The sequence below is a fragment of the Apostichopus japonicus genome, chromosome 12 (genome assembly GCF_037975245.1).
Source record: "Apostichopus japonicus isolate 1M-3 chromosome 12, ASM3797524v1, whole genome shotgun sequence".
Taxonomy (NCBI): Eukaryota; Metazoa; Echinodermata; class Holothuroidea; order Aspidochirotida; family Stichopodidae; genus Apostichopus; species Apostichopus japonicus.
Window position 1 is genome coordinate 22,418,701 of NC_092572.1, and position 12,196 is coordinate 22,430,896.

Sequence of the window (12,196 nt, forward strand, 5' to 3'; positions counted from 1 at the left end):
CATTGGGATAGGACAAATCACCATTATGTCTAATTCAGAGAAAATAGTGAGAAGACATCTCTACTAAGCAAGACCTTCGCACTATGTTCAGTCCATTGGAGAGGTTAGGTAAATATAAGCTAAGAGCAGTACATAAAAGTTTGATTGTAAAAAGAATGTTAACATGTAACATACATAGATGTATCTAGAGAATCTACTTTGATGATGTAACAATTTCAAATATTTCAAATAGTTTCTTCCCTTTTGTAAGTTCAAAGGTTATTTGTACAGCTGGGGACTGTTAAAACTTACTTGTATGTAAACTCCCTGGTTTTTATGCTTAAATAGCCTTTATAACTTTGTATCTCTTGTCAAAGACAAATGTAATATTTTGTTTCAGTTTTTATAATTTAAGTCCAGAGAACGATCTTGACAATATTAGTTTTCAAAGTTTCAAGCAGTATTTTTTGTTTTTTAAAGTGAGGATATGAGTGATATAGACAAATACAGAATTAACACCAACTCCAGTAGTTTATGGAAAGGATTTTGTTAGTGTCTGTGAATATACAAATGAATGAAGGGATCTGGGAATCAAATTATTAAAACGGCTGTTTTAGATTTGCATAATATAAATTTACATAAATTTGCATAAAATTACATAAAATTGCATAAGATTTGCATAATATAAATCTCGTGGGTCACAGTGAAATTGTGTACCACATCAGTGGGCCTTTATAACTTGGGGGCATTCTTACACCCATTACAAACTGGAAATGATGGAATCTCAGTTGATGAAGAAGAAGAAGAAGGATGACAATAAAGTGAGTTTGCTGTAAGATATTAATAGTGGTTAAATGGAAGTATCCAGACCTCAGCAATAAGACTCTTGTATCTCATCAGCAAACATATTCTGCACTTTGATATATGCCCCTGAGAATGATGATGAACAACCACTGGAGATGGGTGTTGGGAGGGTGGGCAGCTTGGTATTATGCACAACCATTGGAGACGAGTGTGGGGAGGGTGGGCAGCTTGGTATTATGAACAACCACTGGAGACAGGTTTGGGGAGGGTGGGCAGCTTGGTATTAGGAACAACCACTGGAGACAGGTTTGGGGAGGGTGGGCAGCTTGGTATTATGCACAACCACTGGAGACAGGTTTGGGGAGGGTGGGCAGCTTGGTATTATGCACAACCACTGCAGAGGGGTGTGGGGAGGGTGGGCAGCTTGGTATTATGAACAACCACTGGAGACAGGTGTGGGGAGGGTGGGCAGCTTGGTATTATGAACAACCACTGGAGACAGGTGTGGGAGGGTGGGTGGGTAGCTTTGTATTATGAACAACCACTGGAGACGGGTGTGGGGAAGGTGGGCAGCTTGCTATTATGAACAACCATTGCAGATGGGTGTGGGGAGGGTGAGCAGCTTTGTATTATGCACAACCACTGCAGATGGGTGTGGGGAGGGTGGGCAGCTTGGAATTATGAACAACCACTGGAGAGGGGTGTGGGGAGGGTGGGTAGCTTTTAATTTTGTATCACTTTAATGAGAGTGATACCTTTGGCCATGGAGAGGATTACATGTCTTGCAAAGAAAGATTTGGTGTTGGAAAGAGAAACTAAATCTTGTAAACTATGTCATTTGTTAAATATGTTGGCTGCGATATTTGATGACTGATTAAGTAACAAAAAAAGAGACCATATTTAAACTTTAAAAGAAAACTAGTATTTCTGCATATATGCCTATCAAATATGTTTACAATAACTATGTACAGAAAAAGACATAAATAAAAATAATCTTTTACAGGAAAATGTTTCAGACTTCTTTGTTGTTATCAACTGTTTTCAGTACTTTACTGTTAAGTAATGAAGCATTACCTGCACAATTGCAACCACATTATGCACTTTACAGGCTTCCTTACAAACGTGAAGCAATAAATACCGACATAGCGCGACTAACTCGTTGTGAGAACAATTTGCACAGTTTCCGGACAACTCCCCACAGGACAAATTCCCCCGGACGATTATTCCCCCTGACGATTTCCCCTCAGACAATTCCCACCCGGACAATTGCCAACCATGACAATTTCCCCCCGGACATTCCCCCTCCTCGGAAATTTCGATGATTGATTGACAGCTGATGTAGGCGGGGTTTAGGCTATTAGTCCAGTAAATATGGGGGTGAACCTAGAACTAACTGCAACAGGAGATTTCATGTTTTCATATTGTTTTTGTGTCCCCACTGAAGCATTTAAAGAAATTGTTTGAAGCCCGCCCACTCATGAATATTAATGAATTGGCACCACAAAACAATAGTGACCAACTACTTACAATGGGTAATCCACCACCCAAGTATGGAAATGATCAAATCTTGCGTCATTGAATTTCAACGAAATTACATTTGGCCTCGCCCCTCATGAATATTAATGAGATGCGATAAGATATTAAGCAACGCATGTATTCCATCTCCTACCAATGCCACTAAACAAGTTTGAACAAAATCAGCCATTCGGTTGCCGAGATACGGAGTCCGTCCACTTATGAATATTAATGAGATTGGCAACAAAAACAAATGGCATCTTTTACGCAATCAAAATCTGAGGTTGAAAGAGCATATCTATCTTCCAAAATTCCAATATACCTAGCCAGGTTTGTTCGAGTTGTCCCATAATCACAAACGTACGTGACGACAGACGAACTTTACTTCAAGGCCTAGCTATGCTGAAACTGGCGGGAGAGAACTTGAGATCAACACCCGATCCAGACACAGCTCGTGAATCACTGCCAAGACCGTTTTACACAATTTAATTTGCATTGAGTTTGGTCATAGTCAAAATCATACTAGGCGACAGTTTCGTAAATGGCGCCTGGTCATTCCCCCAACGAATACTAAATCCAAACCTGATTTTTTTTTATTTGGCAGTGAATCTCGAAAATTGCGTACGACGGAAAACTTCCAATAGCACCGCTGTATGTACAACTGAGAATACCTTTTTGCATGCAATGTATTAGCGAAAGCAGGCAACTTATCGACTTGCTGAAGCCTATGAGACTTCGTTCAGGAGATTTTAATTTATTCTGCGGAAGCCCATAAGGTAATTTCCAATTGCCAATAGCCTCATATTTTTATGAGGCGTAACGCACGTGTTAGTTACAAGGTTGGTCGGTGGTAGATACGGTAGATTATGAAACAAGGTTTCCACAAATTGGCCTCTGGTGACTTCATATGTCCTTTAACCTCCATAAAAAAAATATGCTTCTTGTACTAAACGTACGTTTCACAACTTTACAGTTAACTAGGTCCATGATATTGGTCCAATTAAGCTTCACTTCTTGAGATACCTTGTTTGCAAGTGAGGCGTCACAAACGCACGCGCACGCACACAAACATGCCCATCCGCCTGCGTGCATGACTGCATATAGGTTACGATTACCATCGAAACCAGAAACCAGGGTAATTTATATTGTTAACCGGTTAACTATTTGTAAATGTGAACATAAGGATATATCATGACCACGATGTTTAGCATGATGTAACTTGTGAGTTGCTAGGTTAAAAAGTACATTCAGTCTAGAGGACGTTAACTCATTTATTTACAAAAACCAAACGAAACACGACTCTGATCCTCCATATTTTCCTCAGCAATTGAGGATTATTAAACTAGACCATTGAATATCTCACTGGATAACTTGACTGCTGCAAGGGGGTAAAATTGATTAAAATTATAATTAATGGTATACATGTTATAACCAGTTACGTTTTTGAACCGTTTGTCTGTCATAGAAAACCCAAAGTGTGCTAACCTCCTCCTCTCCGTTCTTCCTCCTCTCCCTCCAGCACATCTCCCTGAATTCCTCTCCTTCCCCTCCCTTCTAGCTCTACCCCTCCCCATCCCCTCCTCCTTTGTATGTTGTCTGCGGACGTCCATGCATCTGAAAGGATATTTCAAACAGGTAACTTAGTGGTCCGGCCACAATATTAAATGATATATTTACTAAGACTACTAGTTCTAAATGATTAAGAAGTTATAGCGCATATTTTTAGCATGTATACGCATAATTAACCCCCTCTCCGACAGACACACCGGCCGTGTAAGGTCATTGTTGATCCTCAAGTTATTGTGAGCATCGGATGTTATTGTCCTATTATTGGGTTGGCGTTGTCGTCATTGCGTAGGCATATATTGTTGTAACTTGCTCAACGTAATCACCCGGCACCAAGTAGTACCCCTGACATCTCGTCACGCTCCTTCTCCCATGAAGAATAGAAGGCAGGGATCGAGGCAAACAAAAGACCGCTACACAATGAGACAAACTTTTCAACCGTAACCTATATTGTAACTAGCTCGTTGCAATGCACGAAAGGTGTGACTGTAAATGATAAGTCATAAACGATTTCATCGAACAACGCTAAGAGGTACATAGACTCAAGACTTACAAAGTACTGTCGCATGAAGGATACCCGGTTAGGCCTATTTAGTTTGAAGTGTTTAACATATTCATGTGATATCCTTGTGTGTCCGTTTGAATGTGAAAATAGCATTGGGCTCCGTCATAGTATCTTGTAAAGGAATCAATCTTAACTTTTCAGAAATTCCATCTTACAAGATACAAACATTGCATGTGAGCGCATACCAAACCAGCCTAGGTTTTGGTAACTTTAGTCCTTACGTTAGCCCGTTGCATATTGATGTAACAAACACCAGTTTCAATAGTAGAAGCGAGCTCCTTACTGGAATTGTTGATTCCAACAGAATCTTTCTAGTGTTTTATATTTCGTTATGGATTCGCCAGTGTGTCGATGTGGATTTACCCTGTTGTTTTTATTAGCAATTGGTAAGTATATGTTTTGATTGTGTGCACTGTATGCCAAACATGTTAGGCCTATGCTCTGTATGGAACAGTATGACTTTCGAAGTGAAGAAAGTCATTGGGATATTTCACTGGCTGAATTTCATTGTTTAAGAAAATTGCTGGTAATTTAGGTCAAACCACCTTCTAACAGCTTTTTGTATCTTGCAGATAATTAGTTAACTTTTCTGTGGAAACATGCTAGATGACGGGACAACCTGAATACATTAACAGACACATGCAGATCCCCAAATTTCATATGTACCATCCCCATATTAGGGTAAATAACTTAATCTGTAAAGCCCCAACATAATTCAATTGATCTGTTTGGCCTCCCATTCATAGCAACAGCTTGAACCAATATAGTGTTACCTGTGACATGGGCAACCACAAGCATATAAAGTATATTCATGGTTCATGGATCATTGAACAGTTTCATAGCCTGTTATTATTATGACAATTAGCATCATGTGGAGATGAATAATAAAGATTTCCACTTACCATCAAGGTTCTGGCATTTTGACCATTAATTTAACTTGAATGAAATACTGTTTCTGGATTAGGTGTTCTAAACTTCTGTAAATTTGGAACTACTGTAGCCTATACTATACCCCCCAAAAGGGGCATCCATGCCCCCTGCATACAGTGTAGGTGAGTACTAGATCTATCAGGGGAGGTGGTGTCAACATCAATATTATATCTTTTCCTGCAAAACAAATATGGTCACATGTGTGAAAATAGAGTTAGTGTTGTCATTATTGTATGTATGTATGTATCACAATTCACAAATAAATTATCAATGTAACAAAAAGTACTGTAGATTTTTTACCATAATGATATCAAGAGACTCATTTCCTGGGAGTAAGAATGGCACTTTTATCTGACAAAATTAGTTTACACACAAAATAAACATATTTGGAAGTGACATGGGGTTTACAACTAATAGTGTACTGCAAGTAATACCAGCTAGGAGTTGGACAACTCACTGGTATTTACCGTTGAATAATTACTGGAGGTCATAATTCCATTTGTCTTTAGTTCTAAATTGAAGACCAGCTCTCCCTTTACCACTGAAACACAATAGAACTTCAAACTTGATGTGCATTCTTGACCATAATCACTGAGGTTGACCTTTAATTGTATACCTTCAATTTTATACCTTCATTGTAATACCATATTGAATATTGTATATTTTAGACAATATTGTATGTATCCTTCAATTCTATGCAAATTAGGCATTCTAACAATGGTCTACAAAATGAATGCTGATATTGCGCTGAAACACTGACTTAGTGAAGAGATGGGAAATGTATTGGCGATTCTTGGTTATTGAGTACTTGAAATTTGCTAAGCAGTTCATACTTAAACGTATGCATCAACCTTTGGCACCATACCAATATGTAAACAATATAAATTGATTCTTTAATGTTCCAGATCTTGAAATCCCTAGGTTCAGCCTAGAAACTCCATTTATTAGGACAGTTTATTATAAATAGCTAAGTTACCTAGATCACTTTAGAATACTAATCAAATTACTTGTGATGTTATCATCATTATTAATCTGCAGTAATTTCTTCTGGGCATGTCCTGTATGTTTAATAGGTCCCCACCTATGTAAACCTTTGTAACCTGTGTAAAACTATGTAAACCTATGTAAACTATAAAGTGACAGCTACAAACTGAAAGCATAAATGTGTCAGAAGTACTTTGCAAACCCTAACTTCTGGTTAATATTATTTTAGGCCAATATATATTTACCTCATTTGTTTTCTTCCTATATTAAACAATGTCTTTCTTAGAAAGTTTGCCCTGCCAAATAAGAAATGCACTTGTACAGGTAGCTGCCAGCAATGCATCTGGAATTATTTTTCTATATGGTCTTTAAAAAATGTTGATAGATTTTGATAAATATTCTAATGCTGCATGTTCTTTATACTTAGTATAGTCCCAAAAAAAAATAGGTCATCAGCGTGACTAGTCACTTTTATTTCAAATGAAAACTCAAATATTCCAGGTTTCTTTTTAACCGTGTATAATACTAAAACTTTATGAACTTGCAGTGTCCACATTTTTGTTTACTAACATTGCCATAGTTACAAGAAAGATTGTGGGAAGTATCAGTATGCCCATGCATGTTGCTTATTATGCTGTGGACAGCATAAGTACAAACGATGTGAACAAGACATTACTATCTAGTAAGAAATCAGCACTTGGCATTATTTTCTCACTTGTTCCTCTTTGTAAATTAATTTGCGTTCTTTGTAAAGCACCGCAAGCAGTGAATTTTGTCTAGTGATTTGCTGCTATATAACTGTCTCACTTTTTTTAATTATTATTATTATTATGATTATAAAATGAATTTATAAACAATTAATAGACATTATTTTTCTCGCCATTTTCAGTTTCTTCACAACATTGTAACAATGATAGTGATTGCCTCTTTGGAGGAGCGTGTGAGACCAACAACAACAACATGAAGAAATGCAATTGTAACAGCAATTATTTTGGATCTAATTGCCAATACAGTAAGTATAGATCAGATGTCCACCTAGATAATAATAAATAATAATATTTGCTTTTTATATAGTGCTTTATACCAGCAATAGGTCTCAAAGCGCTTTACAGATGATATGTTACCCCTGGTCAATGATAACCTGTCCCAGAGACAATCCCTCCAGTCGGCAGCAGTTATATACTGCACCCAATGACAAGTTACCTCACAGGTACCCATTTAACCCCTGGGTGGAGAGAGGCAAGTGAGATAATGCATCTTGCCCAAGGACACAACGTAGTGAACTAGGCAGGAATCGAACCAGCAATCCTTGGATCACGATCAGTCCCATGCCTAATTAGCCAATTGGCCACCACACTCTGACGAGTTTAGCGTCAATATGCCATACAGTAATAGTCCACACTTTGAGTGCTAGTATATTTCTAGTACAGTAGAAGTTTTTCATTATTAAAGTTGCTAACTGTAAGGATACAGCCTATCTAATTAAATGGTGGATCTATCATATTGTAAACAGGGACCAGAAGTCATAACTAATTACTGTGAAGTATGAATTGTTTCTGAGGGAGTGGACCGAATAGTTTGTGCTAGATTAAGTGATACTACTACTTGGAATGATATACTAGATATTACTAAAAAATTAAGACGTAGGTACCAATACTGTACAACTTGTACTGATAGAGCTATGATTTTGATTGGTCTAGAACAGAGCCAACACTTTGCTGTTTCTCACAACTGCTTTTTTTTTATAGATTTAATTGTTTTGTGAAAATGGGCTAATCTGTACTTTAATAATAATATAAACAGAGTTGAAAACATTAAAAATAAATTGACATTCTTCAAAACATTGCTACTCTTTGGTCTGTAATATTTGCAAAAGATGTGATGAACATAGACTATATATAGTACAACACAGTAGGCTACTATAGACTAGTATCCTCACATTGCATGTATAGGATCTATATTCATGAGTATTAATTAGTTCATGGAAAAGCCAGCTAGATTTGTGTATAAGAGAGCAGTGGAATTTCTGTAACATTTATGGGGACAATAGACTTTTTATGCCAAGGCTGACTGTTTGAGGAAGATTAATGTCAACATAACCAATATTGCTATAACTACCTACAAACATCATTGTCATTGTTGCTAGGGGATGCATGTTGCAATAGGTTTGATGTTAGGCTGTGGTACAGGTTAACCATGTACTGTACTAGTGAACTCATATGAATATCTTTTTTGTTTGTCTAGAAAACACAGAGAATTGTAACGGTGACAATGACTGTAGAAATGGTGGAGACTGCAGAGGTAACGTTTGTGTATGTAACAACTATTGGTATGGACCTACCTGTGAAAACAGTAAGTACTGAGTATTAAACCAATATATGGGTTGGACCTACTTGTAACAGCTTTATGCACAGCTAAATCATAATATTTATTGTGATCAGTGGCAGAGCTAGGGGTATTGGTCGGGGGGGGGGCGAGAATGGTCTGTAGGGGACACTATCTAAACACTATCTAAGATTGCCGGAAATTACCCTTTCCAGGCCTGCTAATTTGCAGATAAACGAAGAATAAATAGATTTTATTGTCATTTGTGACAACTCAGAAATTCATATGGGTGTTGAAAGTACATGCGCTTCATCACAATCCCTGTGGTATCTTTGTAAAAAAGTCATAAATCAAGAATAAGTAAAAGTGTTAAAAAGCTGAAAAGGGCGCCAGCAGTCCATTTGAGTCCGTCAGGGGGGGGGGCATCCGCACCCCCCCTGACTGTATGGACACTCTGCCACTGATTGTAATAATGGTATCTTTTCTTGTGCTTAAGTTTGCTTACTGTGTTAAATACTCTGTTTATAGCTACACCAATGGACAGTCTAGTATAGTTGTTGCTGTGTTTAAAAACCATATTCTATAACAACATTTTCAAACGTAAATTTTGAAAGATGGAAACAACAATTTGAGTTTTGAAGCTCTTTCATGTATTATTTTTATATTTTATTTTCTGTAATTGGAATCATACAATAAACTTGAGTGTGATGTTTGTCCCGCTTGGATCATTTGACTCAAGACCTACAGTAATTTGCAAATACATCTTGCAGTCAAGTGAAATCTGTTCCAAACATGCATTAATTTATCAGTTGGAAATTAAGGGCTAAGACTTATTTCATATGTACAGTAGGTCCTTAAAAATAATTAATTGTGCACAACGTAGAGTATTGCATTGTAACACAAGTACTGTAGTTTAGGTCCATGCTAATAGTTGCAAAGCGACTTCAAAGAGTTCAGCACTGCCATTGTTCTCTGAAAGAACTCTGTTGAGCGAAGTAACAATACCTTTATTATAATGGTATTGTTATGGACCTTGTGGAAATATGCACAATTGATACATACATGTAGCAACTATTAGCATGGACCTAAAGTACAGTACTTGTGTTACAATGCAGTACTCTATGTACATTGTGCACAATTCATTATTTTTATGGACCTACATATGTGAAATAATGTGTAACAATAAGTTAATATGAACTTACATTTTGTGTACAATATAAACTGTATGTTTTCAAGTGGTTCTCATGCATATGATTACTGATTAGGCCTATATATATTATATGTTTTCAAGTGGTTCTCCTGCATATGATGACTGATTATGCAAAATATTTTATGTTTTCAAGTGGTTCTCATGCATATGATTACCGATTAGACCTATATTGTATGTTTGCAAGTGGTACTCATGCATATGATTACTGAATAAGCCTATATATTGTATGTTTTCAAGTGGTTCTCATGCATATGATTACTGATTAGGCCTATATATTATATGTTTTCAAGTGGTTCTCATGCATATGATTACTGATTATGCCTATATATTGTATGTTTTCAAGTGGTTCTCATGCATATAATTTAGGCATATATTGTATGTTTTCAAGTGGTTCTCATGCATATGATTACTGATTAGGCCTATATAGTGAATTTTTTCAAGTGGTTCTCATGCATATAATTACCGATTAGGCCTATATTGTATGTTTTTAAGTGGTTCTCATGCATATGATTACTGATTATAGGCCTATATATTGTATGTTTTCAAGTGGTACTCATGCATATGATTACTGATTCGGCCAATATATTGCGTGTTTTCAAGTGGTACTCATGCATATGATTACTGATTAGGCCTATATATTGTATGTTTTCAAGTGGTTCTCATGCATATGATTACTGTACTGATTAGGCCTATATATTTTATGTTTTCAAGTGGTTCTCATGAATGCATATGATTACTGATTAGGCCAATAAATTGTATGTACGTTTTCAATTGTTCAGATTTAATACTTTCATTAACTCAACACAAGGAGTATACTTTCTCCATATGTTCATATAACATAACATTTCAGTTACATATAAATGGTTTGTGTAATACTGTTTTAAATTTTCAAAAGATATATAGGGATAAGATACACCAAGAAGTAGCTAATATTTTGCTAGAACTTTATAAAAAGACAGCTACTTAATAAGACAGTATACTATAGGATACTAGCTTAGGCCTATATCCTCATATACAGTAATTACAACTATATCTCCACTTATTCTGTATTTCTTGTTTCCATATTAACAGTTTGTCCTACACCTAATGACCCACCTCTCTGCCTGAATGGCGGTTCTTGCCGAGCGGATCAGCAGAGAGATTTTGAATGTAACTGCCAAAGTGGTTTTACTGGAATGTTTTGTCAACGTAAGTAAAAGGAACGTATTTGGAAGTGAAAGTATTAATGGAACTGACTAGACTAAGGCTATGGAATTCTTACCAATGGTTGATGTTTAAAGGCATTGAAAACTCGCCCCAAACGGCATGTCGCCCTCTGAAAAAAAATGAACTTTCTGTGGCTTGCAAGTGAAGTTTTCTTTTTGACACTAAAAAGTGCAGACTGTAATGAAACGTGATACCTTGTTATCTTTTTATCTAGACCTGAGATGTCCATCGCTGCTATGTACACTGTGTTGTGGGTATTGACCGTACAATAGCTGCATGTATTGACTGTACACTCCATAGTGTCTAATTACCGAAGGGTAGCAAGTTGCGTGTGTATTTTTGGTATCGATGGTGGTGTCCAACACTTCTGTTACACCTCATTCGAAACTAGGTCAGATTACAGGCATCCAAGATTTCTCTTTGTGGGAGTCTTCACTCCCTTTATACTATGATATTCCTCACTCATGAACCTACTCAAGAATGCAATTAGTGTTAGACTGTAATTGAGTAGTCATTATAATTGTACACTGGAATGCTTTCTCCACGTATGCCTTCTCAAACTACAAACAACTGTTTACCATGTGTTACAGGCAGCCTGTGTCTTATCATGGCAGTATCACATAGTCACTCCAAGTCATATAGTCATGCATAGTCACTCCACTTCGAGTCACTCCAAGATTAATGTATGTCGTCCAGTCACAGAGTTGTTGACATTTGACAAATCATAATCATGGACGTTAAATATGAATCTAATAGACTGACTTCGGTCAGCTTGCGGCTTTGATAAGCCAATGATGGCTTCTTCGCGAGTTCCTGCTTGCAGAGGATCTAAAATACATACATACTGATTGTCAATGCATGAACTTGTGCCAGTGTACAGTTAGTCATCTTCAAATAGAGTGTAGGGTCGGACACTTATTCTTCTAAGTCTTCATAAACCTGAATTATAATAATAATAATGGTATCCCACCGTATCCAATAACTTGTAAACCCCAACAAAATATCTACACAATGTCATGTTTTTTACTTGTTATCGCATTATTTACGTTTTTATTTTCAAGAACATTTAATCCTTCCCCTTTTGTGAGTTGATCAGTGTATTTACATTTACC

At 36.8% G+C, this 12,196-nt stretch overlaps 1 protein-coding gene across 8 annotated transcripts in view; it reads left to right on the forward strand.

Annotated features, from left to right (window-relative positions):
* Nucleotides 1–4,251: 4,251 nt before the first annotated feature.
* The window catches only part of LOC139977428 (proto-oncogene tyrosine-protein kinase receptor Ret-like), a 29,019-nt gene continuing 21,074 nt past the window's right edge, over nucleotides 4,252–12,196 (forward strand). For 2 of the 8 annotated variants that reach the window (XM_071986756.1, XM_071986753.1), the window contains exons 1-4: nucleotides 4,253–4,815; nucleotides 7,233–7,355; nucleotides 8,588–8,695; nucleotides 10,950–11,066. In XM_071986756.1, coding sequence (XP_071842857.1) covers nucleotides 4,761–4,815; nucleotides 7,233–7,355; nucleotides 8,588–8,695; nucleotides 10,950–11,066 — 403 coding nt within the window. In that variant the 5' untranslated portion in view covers nucleotides 4,253–4,760. Of the gene's footprint in view, nucleotides 4,816–7,232; nucleotides 7,356–8,587; nucleotides 8,696–10,949; nucleotides 11,067–12,196 lie in introns of all 8 variants that reach the window. The other 6 variants (XM_071986758.1, XM_071986755.1, XM_071986754.1 and 3 more) reach the window with 5 other exon arrangements.